Source organism: Galleria mellonella, unplaced genomic scaffold, assembly GCF_026898425.1.
Source record: "Galleria mellonella isolate WM207_F2 unplaced genomic scaffold, CSIRO_AGI_GalMel_v1 utg55, whole genome shotgun sequence".
Classification (NCBI taxonomy): domain Eukaryota; kingdom Metazoa; phylum Arthropoda; class Insecta; order Lepidoptera; family Pyralidae; genus Galleria; species Galleria mellonella.
In genome coordinates, this window is record NW_026442115.1 from 5,710,962 (window position 1) to 5,730,279 (window position 19,318).

Genomic DNA, 19,318 nt, shown 5'->3' on the forward strand with positions numbered 1-19,318 from the left:
GAGTTTACTTCCATACCTTAGAGTCTGAATAATCGTATACAGCACGGTTTCAGTAATACTTCTTCCCACGAACGCTCAGGTTATAGAGTGAGCTCACTGTCGAGGTTTTACCAAAAGTTACATTGTCCACCTCCATGATGGTATCCAGGGGGGACCTTCACATGGTCCTCCTGGATACCATCGTGCTGAATTCCAGTTGTATTCATCACAATTGACTAACTAACCTACCTTTTCATTCTCACTTATCATCCCTTACTGATGCCCCGCCAGCGTACACAGTAAACGCAGGCGGAGTTACAATTCCATTATCATCCATTAAAAAAAAAAGAGCTCTGTTTTGTGTAGTATTAGTATCGTAGTACCGGAAACGACGTCGGCGCCTCAGGAGTAAACATTTGGTCCCTCATTTGGTCGATTAAGTAAATGTGGTTTGTGACGTGATGATTCCCTGTTGGAATGTGTTTGAAGTTATTGAGTTTGGTGTGATCCAATAAAAAATTGCTTTCAAACGTTTGATGTATTTCCATACATCACACCTTTGTGTGATGTCTCTATCTTTACTTTTTCATGAGTCTTTATTTATTTTATACTATTAATTCAAAACTACATTTACGTTACTTATATTTTACTAGTTTTTTATTTTAGAAAAAGAATGAAGTAGACCACTTCTAGGTGACGTAACAAGACAGTTTTAAGTTAAATTTCAAAACCGTATCCAATTTGGTATAGTTGTTTTGTGTGATGCCGGAGGGAGACTTTGTACAAAAGTCGATTGCTTGGGTACCTCTGTTCCATTCGTGTTTCAACCGTAAAGCAGTTGTGTTTGCATGGCTGTGTTTCGGTTTGAAGGGTGGGATATGGTGTGAATTTACTACTACGGACGTACGGAGGAATAACACCTAAATCCTCAGGAATAGCAACGCATGGAGGGTATCATGGGCGAAACAGTATACTCTGTTATGTCCATGGTACTGCTCAGGTCTATAGGCGACGGTTACTGCTTTCCATCAGGTGGGCCGTCAGCTCCTTTACTATTCTAAGTTGTATAAAAAAAAATAAACATATAGAGAGACAAGCAGACACAAAAATTTCAAAAATTATTGTTTTGGCTTCTATGCTCTTATTAAGATCTCTTATATTAATTTTTCTTATTTTACATATTCTTTACATGGTCTAGTAACAATTTAGTTACATTAGTAAGAGTTCTACTACATTCTTCTGTTATGTTGCCCCCATAGTGAGGTATGGAATATTTTTTTGGGAAATGCTACCAATATAGAACATGTTCTTATAGCGTAAAAGCGATGCATAGCATATGGTCAATATGTAATTTGAAGAAAACCAATAGTTCCAAAAAAACTTATTAAAAAAAAATTGGCTACACTCATAAGAAATAAATTTATTTTACCTTAATATGGGGGAAAATGAAATAGTGTCAGTTTTTATTGTAATAAAACTATACTTGATAGAGATTTTTGATGATCAGTCAATCAATCTAATAATTTTATTATTAAAAAATTGTATTATTAGGTTCGAGTTCGTGCCATGGTCTCTTATGACTATGGGTTCCGGATGGTCCCGAAATTTGCAACATGCTGTAACGCATGTTGCAGTGACAAGTCAAAATTAACACACAAGTCAAGATACGAGTATAATTTTAGGTATTAGTAATTTATACTTGTATTAACTGTAAGAAAAACCGGATTGAATTACTAGTATTTTGTCGACAATGCTCTTCAGGATGACCGCTCATGATTAAGGGTCCCGAAATTAGCCGAGCTTGAAACATAATTACCTTTAATATAAGAATTATATTAAAAAAAAGCCGGTCAAATGCGAGTCGATCTTGTGCAAATAGGTTCCGTACAAAATCAACAAGTAAATTTTTTTTGTAAAAAAAGAGATTTAAGAGATTGCAAACCTGAGTATATGATATCAATTTCAACTTGATATCTTCACGCGTTCCTAAAAAAAGGGTCTTAACAGACAGACAGACAGACGGACGGACGGATGGATGGATGGACAACGAAGTGATCTTATAAGGGATCCGTTTTTTCTTTTGGAGGTACGGTACCCTAAAAACAGACTTAATTAGACAGTAGTAGTAGTAATTCGGTGCGCACCAAAGCAATTGTTAATTTCTATTCCATATGCATCTCTCATACAGCGATAGGTTAGTGCCAGTGATGTATAAATTAACTGTATTACGGGCGCAATATAACATGCGGTTGTGTACAATTAAGTGATCACGCGCGATCGGAGCTCTAATTTAATTAACGCTCTTATCGTCCAATTGCGAGATTTGAGCAGTAACTTTGTCCAGATGCTGGCCACAAAGTGTAATAGGGTTCACGATCTGTATTTTTTTTAGGTGAAATTACTTTGTGAAAGCAACGACAACATTTGCATAAGTTGTATCAATCGAAATTGCACAGAGATATTACGGGAAGTATTCATTATGTACCTATATTTTTATACTACAAAAGCGGCAGACAATCATACAGTCCATTTAAAGGTAAACAGACACCATAGCTATGTAATTTACAATTTTAAAATATTTATGACAACCCTAGCAAATATAGTGTACACGCGCGGGCGTTGTCTCGTATTTTTTGTCTGTCTTTGTTTAGCTGTGACACACATCTTAATAAATCAGTCGGGTAATAACTTCCTTTTAGTGGTCACTTTTGGTCAAATATTAATGTATTCTAAAATTTTACGTACGTATTTATATAATTTGAACATGTATTTTTAGTAATAACAATGTTTATTTTTTTTCTTACAACTTTCTGAGTATAACAAGACAGAAACTTAATCAAATATAAAGTTGTTGTGAAACTGCCTAAAATGGCTAATCATTTATATCATTCAAATTTATAAGTTGTTCAATGAAAATCCACAAAGTTTAAAAATTATTGTATGAACTGAAAACGTAATTTTTAACCAAGTTTTTAATGGAATCATAATTTAACTTCTTAATGTCTTATGTGATGTCCAAGAGGTTGAAACTTCTTCGTTTGATTTTAATAATTTAATATTACAATGGCATATAAAAAATCATAAGGAATTATAAAAAAAAGTTACTGCCTACAGACACAAAAAAAAAAAGAAATAATAATTGGCGAAGATATCACTTTAAAAACACATAAAGAAAATATAGGTGAATTGATAACCTCTGATTTATGAATTGATAACCTTATGAAGTCAGAAAAGTCTAATCTTGTCTCTAATTTCTTTTAGTCCTACACGGCTCTCATTATTAAAATAGGTAATAAAAAGGGCTTCTGGGTGTAATTCGAGTGTTTGACAAGATTATACATAATCGTGTTATCTTGGAAGAATTAGCTCAAATTACGAGGAGAATGAACTTCAAGTATTATGATTTCACGCCCCTATTGTCTTGAAATTACTAATTTTTTTTTTTTTTTTTTTTTTACAACACAGGGGGCAAACGAGCATGCGGCTCACCTGATGGTAAGTGACTACCGCCGCCCATGATCACCCACAACACCAATTGCAGGTGTGCTGCCGGCCTTTTAAAAAGGAATGTACTCTTTTCTTGAAGGTTATGGTGTCGTATCGGTTCGGAAATACTGCTGCTGGAAGTTGAGTCCAAAGAATGGTTGTGCGTGGAAGAAAGTGCCTTGAAAAACGCACGGTGGAAGACCGCCACTCGTCCAGATGATTGGGATGAAACTTTAGTTTGTGGCGGGTTGTACGGTGGTGAAAATCAGCAGGTATCAATCCGAACAATTCCTCAGAACACTCCCCATGATAAATTCGGTAGAAGATGCACAGAGATGCAACATCTCTGCGCAGCTTCAGTGGATCAAGTCGGACAGTAAGGCGTTGACTATCGATAATTCGAGCCGCCCGACTTTGAATGCGGTCTAACGGAAGGAGTTGGTACTGTGGCGCTCCTGCCCACAGGTGAGAACAGTATTCCATATGCGGCCTGACTTGGGCTTTATATAATTTCAGGCGGTGTTCTGGCATGAAATATCGTCTCACCCTAAGCACTTAACTTCTTGGAAATAGCCTTCTCCTCCAGATGGCAAAACTGGACGTCGCAAGATATATCAACGCCCAGAATTCCTAGATCGAGGGAAGTGCCCTGAAAAGGAGATACGACAAACGGCGTCTTTTTTGTAATTACTTGTGTCTTTTTGGGGTTAAATTGGACAAGATTTTGTTCACCCCAGATCGAAACTTGATAGTGAAGTTTCGATTTCAGACACAAGTCTATTCCGGCACTCATCGGTATGTGCCCGCGAGATCCTTGCATGACCGGTATATAATGTATCTCCTGTACTGTCGTCTGCATAGCAATGAATATTACTTATCTGTAACATATCATTGATATGCAGAAGAAACAGAGTCGGAGATAGTACACAGCCTTGCGGGACACCAGCATTCAAAGGTTTTAAATCAGAGCATGCTCCGTCGACTACGACCTTAATGCTACGTTCCTTGAGAAAACTGGCGACCCAAATGCACAGTCTCGCAAAATAATATTAGGAAACGTCCGATAAGGTTTATGAGATTGAAAGATAATGATTATGGACCACACGGTAGTAATAAAGGCAGTCAGTAACTATGTAATGCAAGTGGCTCAACTAATTCTCATAAAAATTTGCATACATGTAATTTATTAATAACATGTATGTTAATTTTTATGAGAATTAGTTATCATAGATATTTAAATATTAGAGATATATGTTGGCATCTTCATAAATCAGGAGAGATTCAAATAAGAAAAATTAATTGTATTGCCACATTGTATGATATAAGATATTGGTAATAAGTTGTACAAATAAGTTATATTGCAAAAATAAAAAAAAAAAAATTAGAAAGTGGATATGAAATAGTTTGATTTTTAAAATGGTTTTATATCCACTTTTCTCCTACTCTATATTCTATTATAATATATGTATCTATCTTTGCGCCAAGTCCCTTGTGCAAAAAGCAGAGAAATCCGAGTGCTAAAGACCTTTATCGCTACATACATCTCTTACTTTCTGCATTTTCATAACTTGTCTCATGCGTGCACGCCGCTTCCAGACTTGATTCTCTACTATGATGGATATTATCTATACAGTAACTTGTTTTTGTTTTTTTTTTTTATTAAAAATCGATACAATAACGGTAAGATGGTCGAAAGAAAGTACACATTCTTCCGAGTGCAACGTCCTGCATGCACCATTAACTTTGGTTCCACATTACGATCATACGCATCACAGTACATGATGGAAACAACTAATCAATTAGATGTATCAAGGGTACGTGATGTATGGTAATGATAATAAAGAATTATAGTAAAATCAGTGAAGATTTTTTCTATTCAGTAAGAAACGTGTACTCACGATGAATACATAAGGTGTATGGCTTCATTAGATTTTAACCGTTAAATGTTCCGGTCTGGATGCCCCTAATTAAGGAATTAACAAGAAATGAGATGTTCAGTTTTTTAAACGACTTTCAAAAGAAGTTACTCAATTTATAGATTACGCAGCATATTGTGCAATTTATAAGTGTTGGTTTCATATTAATTTTGTGTGAAAACTATTGTTTTTATTTGCGGAGCACAAAACTACACATCCGAAGTAAATTCCACGTGTAGACTCACAATTTTGTGTATTAAATTCAAATATTTTCAATCTAATATCGAAACATCGTTCATGGGTGTTTTATTATCATTAAAATTGTTTTTTTTTTTTACGTATATTTACATTTTGTTCTGCATAAAAACAGCAATCTTTAGTAATATTTACGCCTCGTTCTTTTCGAGGCAGGAAAAAATACACGCATCTGTTAATTAATCAGTGTTCATAGTATTATATATTCACTGGTACCAAAGTCTCTTGACTTTTATTGTGTAACACGATTCAGAGTATTATTTAATTCTAATATACAAACTTGTAATGTCTCACAACAAGTTATTAACGTAGAATGCATACATACCAACGTTAACAACGAATTATAGCAATGTAACTTAGTCGCACTAAATTTATTCGAGTACCAAGTTACTTCGAGATCTTTGTTCACTTGTTGTGGCAATGGTCCCGTTGTTGCATAAATGATGTTTGGAACATCGCTCAGGGGTTTTATGAAGCTTGTGATAATTTATGCGTAATCATGTCCGCTCCCGCTGCTACGGTTTGCTTCTGGTGAGTAAGTTATTAACGAAGTATGGGATAACAAGTTGGGTTTTTAATAATAATAAAAAAATTATGTCGTATCCGTGTATTTTTTTTTTTTACAGAATCAGACTACAGAATACTTTTATGAAGTCATTAAACTGGACTTATTTGAATCTTTTATGTGGAACGTGTATACCAAGATTTTTACATCTTGTGTTGAGATGTCTATAATGCTATAAATGTGTCAAACACGACTTTTTTACATCATGTATTTTAGTAACAGCGGTGGGCGAATAGTAAGACAAATTATTATATTACCGTTCGTCTAATTTTTTTAAGAGACTTACAAATTATTTATTTATTGTAATAAAATAGATTGTTGGAGTCAATTATTTACTTTAAACTTGAATCATGATTAGACAATGACGTCATAGTGGGGAAAATTTAAATGTCTAATTATATGTACTTAATTTCTTTATACATAACTTATAAGATGCTTAATCATATCTTATATATTTGTATAGTAATAAAAATAATTCCTCGATGATGAGTGTGTATGTTACTCGTAGTTTCAATGGAAAAAAATATAACGAGAATTTATTTAATTACGATTCATCATGCAAAGAAACATCTGTGCATTGAAATGTTGGTGCTATTCGCAAAAACCATAATGGGATCTGGTTGAACTGGAAAGCACGTCATTATATAAAATTATTTGTACGCGGTGCACCTGTTTACTATACTTGTGGTATCAAGGTCCATAATACTAGTACTTCATATCCGCGCATTGTCATTGATTAACAAACAATGCTTTCAAAGAAACTGACTAGTTCCTATAGATTCCATTAAGATTGCTGTTTGGGCACAGATGCGTTGTGATTGTTTGTGAAGTGTCAAAGTTGGGTCAATATTAATTGATGGTGCCTATTTACGTAAGCAGCACTATACCTACTATATAGAGCACAAATCACAAACATGCTATTGTTATAATAAAATTATATTGTTTTACCTAAAAAAATATAATCCTCCTGTTGGAAGAACCCCACAACCCGCATCTTTCAGTTGCCTAAACCGAAATGACTCATTGCTCTTAGATAAACATTTTCCAAAACTTTCAAACATCGGTTTGACTTTTAATCGAAAAAACTTAGAAAGCGATATTTTCTAAACGGTTTGTGAATCATAGAAGCTAAACTATCAAATGTAAGGGATTATATTTATGAGTCATAAATATGGATTGGATTGGAGATAGGTGGGTTCTAAACCATATACCTAGTTAAGACATTTTCAAACATCTTACTGATATTAAATATACTTTAATAAATTGATTTAGATCCTACATATTTGATAGTATAATAACTCCATATGCATTCATATGTCTATGGATTATATGACGTTACCTATGTATGCATGTTATTTTATCTGATTTATATATATGTAGTTTGAGGACTAGGTAAAATGTTTTACACTTCTATATTTAGAAATTTGTTTTGTATTAAATTAAGTCCCTTGTTATAGCTATCTTATTAAAATTTAGATGAAATGTAAGTTTTAATGTTCAAATATTAGTTAAGAGATTAGTTTGTTGCAGGAACAGCTACTTTAGGCTAAGGGGACACATCTCAAACTAATTATAATACTGAGCAAGCGTGAAACTTTTCCTACAGAATAATTAATCACGTGTACGGAGATACCATATCTCGAGAGTGATAAAACAATGTGATATGAGGAACACCGATGTGCTCGTATCATTATGTCGTATCGTATTTACCTAAAATGACTATAGCTGAAGGTAATAAATAGCTTAAAATTCAATATTTGTTCTCTGGGCTTAAATTTGAAATTTCAAAAATCCTAAATTAATCATGGAATGGTAACCTCGACTGTGCTATTGGTTTCTACTGGCGAAATACCAACGAGGGACGATAAGTTAAGATAAAGTCAGGTTAGTTGGTCCATCGTAAGGAATTCCCTAAGAATTAGCTACGATGATTTCCAGTGGGGACTGCATGGAAGTTAACCTAATAGGACATTGGTAGGAATGGGGCTACTTGTCTTCTTTAGTAACCCCGCTCGCCTCCGTTTTCGTTTTGTACAAATAATTATTTTAAATGCTAGCTAAAACTCTAAGTGACCGAATATTATAAGGAATTCTTATCTCTGTCCTCAAATTACAAACTCGACTATAAAATCGAGTACACAATAAATTAGTTTTACCTACTTATAGGAATCAACATTTGCATCTCGTACGTCATTTTGAAACTGTTGATCAGTGGCGTGCGTTGTTCGCACCTTATAAGGTGCACCATCGTATAACGTTATTGTATTATGGTCTTAGAATGCGATATGCTGTCTTACTCTAACACTATGGATGTTAGTGAGACAGACTGAGAGCGACACAAATAAGGCTCGGGCTCCCAATTTGCGTTTCCTTGACGTTTATTGTCATTGTTCTGAGTAGAATGAGGTCTGCTATTGGGTTCGTAATCCTTGAATTAATTTCGCAAGCTATTAAAATTTATGTACCTTTGAATTTATCTTCCTGATGTCTATATTTAAAATAATAAAGTACTAATATTAAAATTAGAGAATAGGCAGATTCGTCATAGAGAGATATCAGTCAGTACAGAAAATAACAAGCTTAAAAAATACACTTGCACGTTTTAAATTTTAAACAGGTATAATTATGTTGATATGTTACTTTATTAGTAAAGTTACACTTAAGCCTTACTTTCTACATAAATTATTGTATGAGATAATTCTAGTTGTTTTTCTCTTATGTATTAATGACTCTTTTTCTGTTAAACCTGTGTATTTACTTTCTTTTATCTTACTAATATAATAAAATTGTAAATTGACGATGCCGTACATGGGAGATATTTAAGAAAAATTAACATGAGTGGTCCCAATAAATTAACAGAAGCCAAAACAATATTTCATAGAAATTATGGCTGTCATCTAAAAACTACTTCACCAAATTGGAGAGGTTTTCACAGTTGTATTCCTGAATTTTAAAAGCTGGTATATGTTTTATCTTGATAAGCCATCTTGAAGTTGTTTATTTAATTTGTTTACTTATTTCTGTTATTTAATCAACGTGAACAAAGTCGTGGGCAAAAAGCTAGTTCTTCATATTTACAGCAACTGAAGACGATTATCAGCTTCGAAGTATTCTTCATAAATGTCATGTTGTTTCGTTATTGAGAATGTAAGCAATTTAACACTAAATATAATATCTATTAATAATATTAGGGTAACAAGGCAACCCAACCAAACTGTGGCTCTATTTTTGTACGGCCTATTTATGATTTTGTATTATATTAAATTTTCCTTAATCGGCTAATGTTATTTTCAATTTAATGTATTTCTCTCGAATTTATTATAATGTTAAGCATAAAAGTGTTTTGAAAACCAACACGATACGATTTTGTCATTTACCATAGAATATTATTACTATAAAAGCTTCAAGATTCAGGCTAGTCGACTTTATTTATTTCTCATGCAACAAACACATTCATAATACTTTCTCACGGAATATTCCAATCGCTATATATACTAGCTCAGCTTACGACGTCGTTCGAATGCCGAATTTTATATTTTTCTCATAGCCTATTATTGTATTAAAATGTATCTTTGTGTAGTTTCAGGAACTAAGTCACCATTACAGCAAATATCATTAAAATCCACCAAGAACTTTTAAATACAATTGTCATCTCAGTTTTAAATACTCTATACGTATAGAAATCATACTATGTAAATTCCTGTTTTCTTTCATGATACCACAATACTAACACTTTTCATATTACTTGACTAACTTCTTTTTATAAAACCAACCTCTTGAGTTAAATAACAGATTATTAAAATATAGAATTTATTATTTGCTTAGTATTATATGATTTAGTAACCTTTTTAATTCTAAAATACTGAACCGATTTTGATGAAATTTCTATACTACCTATCTATAAGTACAGCTTCTTAGATAAAAAAAAATTCAAATTGGTTTACAACTGACGGAGATATGATGTAACAAAAATAAAAAAATACAATCAAATTGAGAACCTTAAACGATTTAAACTTAACTTTAACTAAAAGAAGGTAGTTTTCAATCAGTCTGATTTTTTAGTCGATTATGTTTCCAATTCTGAACTGATTTTTACAATATTTTTTTTCAATTGACGGTTCGTTTCTGTATAAATGTTTACCTGCTTGTATAACTGCTTAACTGTAACTGTATAACTGCTTGCTGCGAAGCAAAATCCACACGTAATTACGGGAATCTGCGTTAATTTTTTTTTTACAATGTGAGGTATTAGCGAAAAAGTTCGTTTATCGGTGTGTTTATGTGTGGGTTCAGGACTGAATTCGCTTTTTTATGGAGCAATATACATATACTTGTAATCATACAATATTAAAAAAAGTACACCCTTCTACAGTATATTACTTTTTCTTTATGTGTACACCATTGCATCATTAACACCCTTCTATTGTATTCACATAATATAAATACCCTACTAAGGCAATTCAAACATCCCCAACAAAGGATGTGATGATGTTTGAAATTCTCACGCGACTTCTATGCGAGTTGAAGTGTTTGATTGAATGATTGTCACACATATCGAGATAAACGTGGGATGATATAGTTATGCTTCAATTATATTATTATTGTGTGTATGTAGTGAAATAAAGAATGCAATATTGACGTCATTACATGTATGGTGGTTACGAAGAAATACGTTTTTGTCGAATGTAATTGCAAATGTTTTGACAATGGACAATACCATTTATTTTGATAAACGGTTTCATAATCAAACAGATCTTCGTAACTCGTGTTCAATAACAACAGATTTAAATCGACCGTTTTATAATTAGAGATGTGTCGTTTGACTCAGTGATTGGACAGTTGCAGTTATTTATTTATTGGATTACTAGTAGACTTACAATTACCAGGTTGTGATACAATCAATATTATGGCGATCTCATATTAATTTTGTCACTGTAATTCACACATTGCACTAAACTCTATTCGTTACTAAAATAGTTATAAAAGTTTTGTTAATTTATTAGTAATGGGATTGGTTATCAAATATATCTATCTAGTTTTAGTTTGAGATTTCCGTAGTCAAATACTAATCGACGTCAATAGCTAAATATAGTTGAGTACATGTTAATATGATATGATTGTTTCATATATGTTGTCATAGTTGTGGGTTTAGGCACTAGGTACTAGAATATTAGTAAAATGAATACATGCAAATGATTTTGTAGGCATTAATTGGTTATAATAATGGTAAAATTGTAAAGCAGTCGAATAAATAAAAACATTATTTTGATTAACAAATTTAACAAAAACCGTCCGTTAACTGCTAACCGTAACAAGAAAATGCTATAAGGAATATGGCACTATTATATTATATAAGCGGACCATAACCCAGTGACCTAGTATATAATAAGCTTTATTACCACTTTACTGGATCACATTTCGTCGTTATACAAAGGAAGAATTTTTACAGACATTTTTTAAATATTCTTCAATCGTTTTCGTCTACGAATTATATTATTATTTGTAGATTTCTGTTGTGATCAACATTTGTTTATTACGTATAATTACGTTATTGTAATGTAGACTGTTGTATTTACATATAGAAAGAGAATAATTATTGTACAAATAAAATAATATTCTTTCATTCTTAGAAAAAAAGGAAGGTTCGGTGGAAGAGAACTCTTACAGAGTTAAGCTTGCCTGTTGTTTATGTTCATTTAATATAAATTATAATAATGTATTTTTTATGTACAATAAAGTATATATAAATAAATAAAATAAATGTTTTTTTATACGTTTATATTACAACAAGTATATTCGTAATATTAATTCATTAGAAAAGAATGAAAATATTTATTTTATTTTTTTATGTCACACAGCAAGTTAGTATTAGTGTCGGATGTTATTTTATGACGTTGTTTACGCGTACCTAGATAAAAACAATACCATAATGAAGTTGTCAAAAAAGTAAGCGTTTTATTATGTTTTCAAAAATAACATTAACTAATTTTAATAGTTCTATAGTTGTACTCATGGGAATTCCACAGATCTAACAGAAATAGTATTTGGATAAACTGTATAAGAAACAAACGGAAACACGCTGGTAAAATATAAACATTATTGACATGTAACTGGAGGTGGTCTCGGGAGCGACTGAGGCTACTCGAAACAAAGTTGGTGCGAACGTTTTGTACATTCGTCTGTGCCGGAAACACGTTCGATGTACTGGAGATATATGACCGGATAATGTTGAAAGCGAGCTTACCGTTTGAATTACGGGTGTTGAAGATTTAGCTGTCTACTGATCCACAGGTAAATAATTTTATACTGAAATAGATACACAGCAAGTCTCAAGGTGTGGAGTAAGAGGATAGTTTACTAATGGGATCTAACGGCTCCATCGCTAGCAATACATTCAGTCAAGATGGCCTCCCTGCGGTCCCTTCTGGAAATCATCATCAACATCATGGTATCAGCCGCTAACTGAACATAATCCTTTCATTCCATAATCCTTGGAGGATTTTCCAGCGGTTGCCACGCTAGGCAGATGAGTTGACAACCGTTGTTAGGCGTTGGTGATATTTTAATAGGGACGTTGTTGTCCATCCCTTAAGCATTAGGTTCTATAAGTCGCTTCTTACGACACCTACGAGAATGGAATCAGTGACCTATTCTATGTAGGGACCAAACTTCTGAAACTTTTTTATTTACTTAATTCCTTGTGAATTCATCACGATAGGCTAACTGACCTGACTTAATCTCCACCATTATATTTTCATCCATTAAAAAGTACTTCTATAAGTAGTCTATTTATAAACTAGTCAACCACAACGACCTTCATTGTAGGTATCTAGTTTTAGACACTTAAATGTGAACTGGTGAATGGAGTACATACACATTGGTAAATAACGTTGAATTACATTGCAAATAATTATAATATATTGTAGGATGATTTTAGGTGGGTGACATGAAAGGATTAAAATACACATGTGGGTAGAACGTGATTCATTTTGCTTGTTATTCTTGCAAATAGAGGTAAAATAAATTTATACGTATATATGTAATCATATTACAAAATTAAATTAATAGTTGTAAATTATAACTGTTTAACAACAAACATTTAAACATTCTTATGAATTTCCATATTTTTAAATAAGTACCTACTTTTAACAAAGTCACTGGTGGCGTTTGTTTTTCTAACGCAACTAATTTTGATACGAGTTTTACTGTCTTTTAGATATTATTTCTCGAAACGTTTGAACGAGCATGTACAATATATACTAATGTGTATCCGTGAGAAGTTGAAGCGGGTCGCTAGTTTATTATATTAGGATTATGGGATAGGTTTTTTTTAATGGCTTAAAAATGAATAGTACTCAATCTCGTCTGCGCTATCGGCATATGAGGTACAAACGTACTCGAACGCTAGTGGATTGGCCAATTGGCTCATTGTGAAGAATTCACCAGGATGACCACGTTTCATGTATTAATGCGTATAGGTCAACCTGATAAGGTCGATCGTGTTTACTATTATTGTAGCCGTCTGTCCCCCCCCCCCCCCCCACTAACTATCGCCCTCTCTCACTATAGGATATATTACTTACATCAAATTGATCATTGACAACTATTCACTATGCTACGCAGCGGCACACAGTACACAATAGCTATGACCCGTAATGGTCAGCATCGGCCATTGTATACTGTGCCTATAAAAACATAACCTTTCTTCACGCCCAATATACCTACATGGTAATCTATTTTGAATATGTGCCTATATTTGGGACGTGCGATTGATTTTTCACGTAATTTTTTCTAAGTACGGTCAGATATTGATAAATGTATGTATAAATGTAGGTATTTACTTAGTTCAGAAGTTAAACAAACTGGCTGTATCTCCAAGCTTTGCTTATGGAAAATAGGATAACTTGTAGGTATCAAATATATTTATATGCGTACCTAAGTTCACTCTGAATCCGAATAGATTTAAGCACTCAATTAAAACACGAAAATTCCTCCACAAACTCCTATCTTATTGCATATACCACTTGATGAATCAAAATTTAATCAAACTTTATTTTTTAAAGAAACAGGTCATGAAATAACAAAAAGAGAAGAAACAAAGAAGAGCCTCCAATATTAACATAGCGTGACCAACTATCAAGTTAGTACCTGCCTATAGAAGGCTCAAATTTTTTTAATTTTTGGGTACATGCCCATTTTCTAAAACTATGGTAATATTTTTTGAAAGTCCAATGGGGATTAAAGTTTTTTATGCAAGAAGTCAATCAAATGATAGCTAATAACCTTTAAATTTATATATTTACAGATCCCATTATTTACAGAGGAATGGACACCCCTTTAGTATAATAAAATAATATTTTATATATAAAATGAGTGTCATCTAACAATAAATAATTTTTGCTCATAAGTTTCATTAAAGGAAAATTCAATTAGGTATATTGGTGGTTTCTGTTAGGTACTTTTTATATAATTTATTAGCATAATACCTACATATGTAATCATTTATATAGATGTAGTTCTAATAATACTATTTGTACTATTATTTAGTCTGTAATAAAAATATCTACAACCAAGATAGCCATAATTATTAGTGACCAGTTTAAAGAAACGAAGTTTTAAATAAAACATTATTTTATATGTTATAACTTTTGCCAATTCTACATTGGAATTGGAAGAAACATATATCCTACTTTTAAGTTACCAGGAAAGCATATATTCTGGAGTGCTTTTAAGCAGCGACTATATGATAGTATTTATTTTAATGGGTGAAAATAGAATTGCTAGGAATATACCCACCATTTTGCTAGCAATGGGGCTGTTAGACTCCATTGCTAACAATTCCTTTCCCTCTTATTATATGATAGTTGAGTATATCTATCATTACATTTTTTGTAATCAGTTTTAAAATAAAAATTTAAACCAAAATAGTATTTTTATTTATTTACACTAAACATGAGTTTTCCAAGTAAGAAAATATCAGTGACATATATATAATCACTGATAAGAGTGATAAACAGATATAAAATATAAAAACATCATTCTTATAATAAATATGTTGCTTTTATGTACAACTATGTTTATTTTATGGAAGTTTAGTAGAAATTAAAGTTCTTTCATGAATTCAGCTGTGGTATATAACATGTATGTAATAAATAAGTAAACACTCAATTTATATAGTGTGTATTTATTTATTATATATAAAATAAAAAGTATATACATATGTACGTATTACATATATATCTGTCACTGCCTGTCTTCCAAAAGTATTTATTACGTATTATAAAAATACTGTGATAAAAATTTTTACTTGACCTTTTATTTAATAATATTATATAGAAATATCATAATCAGTTCATAATTGGTGAAATTATAGTGTAATATAATAAGAGAATAAAAGAAGGATTTTTTAAAGTTGCTATTTAAAATTGACAATTATATGTATACATGACAAAAAATATTAAATTTACTAGATAATTTAGGTTTATTTTATATATCCAACATTATCCAGCAGAATTAAATTACCTATTTAATCTACAAGACTCTTTATGCAATATAATAAGCACCAAGTGCTTAAAAAATATCTTTACATTAATTTTTTACATTTCATAATGTGTTATCCATATATGCTATTTTATGTGTGAAGATTAATATAGCTGATTCAAATATTATTTAGATTAGATAGACATATCATTGATATTTATTACAGATTTTTAAATACAGACATATTAAAATATGTTTATAAATAATATGACAACACAACAAATTATTTATAAGTTTTATCATTTTGATTAGGCTGAATAATATTTTACTATAAAAGACTATTTTAAGATATAGAAAGCAACATAAACTAAGTATATTTCAGGTAATCTGACTCACCCGTTGGAGCTGCAGGGAGTGGTTATAACATCTGAGTAATTTATCTACTAGAGGTTTCACGGCACGCCAAGCTCGCTCCTGTGATATCCTCGAGGAATCTGCTATAGCTTCCCTTATTTCTTTCCCTGCACCTTTATAACATTGTATTTCTTCAAGTATTTTTTCTGAATCCAACAAAACTCTCTGGACCTCTTCGTAAACATCTCGCTCCGTGTCTGTGGGTGCAGCGTTCTCAAAATCTAGGAATATGTCGTAGCGAGGTGAAGAACAACAGTTCGAATCGTCACGCGATAAAAGACTCAATAATTTTCCCATTTTTCACAAATAACAGTCACAATTTATTCAAAAAAGATTCACCGATAGCATCCACTGCATTGCTCAAGATAAAATACGGAAAACGTAACTTTATTGTATCACTATGAGTAGGATCAACAATTTAATATATTTAATTAACGATACAAAAATTATTCGTATTCTATTATATAAACAGAATAATAAACGCCCAATTTAAAAGATAAATAGAAAAATCTACTATTCACTGACACTACATACCCATCCGCAAACGATAATGAACTGTCATAAAATAGTGATGTATGTTTGAATTCTAAGTCTGCTGAAGTGCGTTAAGAGTTGCGATATTCCGTTTTTCATTGTCGATTTAAGTATTTGATAATCAATATAAATTCCTCTAAAGGTATAAACTAAATCTTTGTTGTGTTCCTTTAATGTTTAGCTTCAGTGAGGATTAGAAAATGTTTAAGAGTGAATATGGATTATAGATTCAAAAGACCATTAAATCTGTTACTTTTCAATAATGGATGAAAGATCGATTCATAAGTTATAATTTATGATTTTGTTTATGTGAGAAAAGTCGTGGTAGCTTTTGAAGGTTAATATTCTTTATAAAAAAAATAAATAAAAATAAAAAAAATGCACAGATATAATTTTGTAGAAAAAGTATTATGTTAGAATTGCAGGTATTATTCTTAGTCAAAGAGACTAGGTAAGTAACAGGCCAGCGTCACTTCTAACAAAAATAGGTTGACATGAATTGTATGCAACCAGTTTATTTAATTTAAATCGGTTTGAAGAATGGGATATGGCATGAATTTGCAGGGTACAGAGGAATAACACCTGAGTCCTCAGGAATGGCAACGCATGGGGGGTATCATGGGTGAAACAGTATACCCTGTTATGTTCATGGTACTGTTCATGTTTATAGGCGACGGTTACCACTTTCCATCAGGTGGACTGTCAGCTTGTTTGCCATTCTAAGTTGTATATAAAAAAAAAAAAAACTTGAAAAACCTCAAAAAATTTGTCATTTTTTTTCATCCCTTAATTTTTTCCACTAGTGTATAATAAAGTACGTATATATTCTTTAGAAATTAATACGTGTTTTTTTTTCCGATGTTATTTGATTCGGGCCAATACTTCATACGTACTTGTTTGTTGTCCATGTTTTTCGTAAAACTTTTAAAATTATATATTATGAAATATGTAGCTAGGTTTTTTGTAGCAATTATTGATATCGATATATTGGATGAAAACATATATAGAAAGTGGTAGAATTTTTTTCTATATTTTTTTGCGTTGTTACTTTCAAAAATGTAACATGCATTTCAATTTCCAAGTTCCGATGATATAAGGCCGATGCCAACTCTTATAACATAGTGATTACTTACTCTGTGAACAGAACTAAAATCAAACCTTGTTCTTAGATTATAATTTTAATAATACAATAATTATAACTTATGGAATTGTATTTACGGTAAATTGTTCAATCCAGAATCTTTATCTCCCTTCCTTCTATTTGTATCATGCACAATGAAAGAGAGCGCCTTCAAATTATATGTAAGCAATATTTTGCAAATTCTCCTTATATTCAGTTTATTCCTAATGTATTATTATTATTTAATTCTTCATTGCACCAAAAACCAAATATTTGATAATTAGAAAATTCAAGTGAAATATAGTAGCTATAAAGTATACATATACATACACATATAAATGTATACGTAGGATATACAAGGATATATAGAAAAGCAGGTCATTTAACCCATCGTAATGAATACATCTGGACTTCAGCACGATGGTTTCCAGGGTGGACCGTAAGTAGGTCGACTTGACAGGTTATATTGCTAGCAATGGGACTAGTAGTTAGCATTACTAACAATCCTCGGTCGGTCGGTTTTGATCTCCGTATAATACAAACATTTGTATGTATTGATGACTGTCTGTTTGTTTTGATTTAGGTATTTTTTTCTTTTTGAGATAGTCGTATTGCTAGTTTCCATAACATTACAATTGTTTTGCAAACTAACAAAATAAAGGGTATTAAAAATTAAAAAAATAGAGTTACAGGCATTATTTATTTATTATCATAGGTGTATAACATCGACACATTGCCATTAAACATACGATTTACAAATAAAACATCTCTTTATTTACAAAATTCTTTCTTTTCTTTAGTTGGATACACTTCTTCATAGTTTATTATTCCATTTGTTAACCATGCCCGTGAGCAAGTTGAGGTATCACTAGTACTATCCCAGTAATGAGTATCTACTCTAATAATGTATATTTATATTATACGAAATTATCTAAATCAGAATATTCAAGCCCCCTGTATAAAACATTACCTACTGATTAAGAGAGAAGTGGACAGAGCGAGATAACAGTTTTTTTTTTCAAAATATTTAACTACATTACGAAAAGATAATCTATGAAACTTATCGATTAATCTTAGTGATCGTATAATTAAAGATCAGTCTAACATTCGATAAAAATTTACAATTTTAGTTTCTAATGTTATAATGGTTAAGGCTAAGACCTTGAATGCAGGCCTTCACTGATTTATAACACGTCTTTGAATATTAATTAATTAAATGAAATAACTATATTTACGGCGAAATAAAAATATGTCAATACACAACTACAATAAGGGATTACGCACTTTATTAATAGTTGTATTTAAGTCGACTTCATAAGTTCATATCATAATTGTTGCTGATGCAAAAGTGTAATTTATTATGTATGGTGATGTTACGAGTATCTGTCTTCTGAAATAAATGTATAATTTAAAGGGAAAAATGTAAATAATAGTACTTAAGGAGGGAAGACCTATCTATGTTTTTAAAATATAATAATTGTAGATAACAGTTAAATAGGTATTATTAATATTATTTTTAATATATATATATATATATATATATATATATATATATATATATATATATAT

At 31.5% G+C, this 19,318-nt stretch overlaps 1 protein-coding gene across 1 annotated transcript in view; it reads right to left on the reverse strand.

The window, feature by feature from the left end:
* LOC113521344 (CYFIP-related Rac1 interactor A) overlaps window positions 1–16,659 on the reverse strand; it is a 35,592-nt gene extending 18,933 nt beyond the window's left edge. Inside the window, exon 1 of the mRNA XM_026906866.3 lies at window positions 16,078–16,659. Coding sequence (XP_026762667.1) covers window positions 16,078–16,392 — 315 coding nt within the window. The 5' untranslated portion in view covers window positions 16,393–16,659. The remainder of the gene's footprint in view (window positions 1–16,077) is intronic.
* Window positions 16,660–19,318: the final 2,659 nt, after the last annotated feature.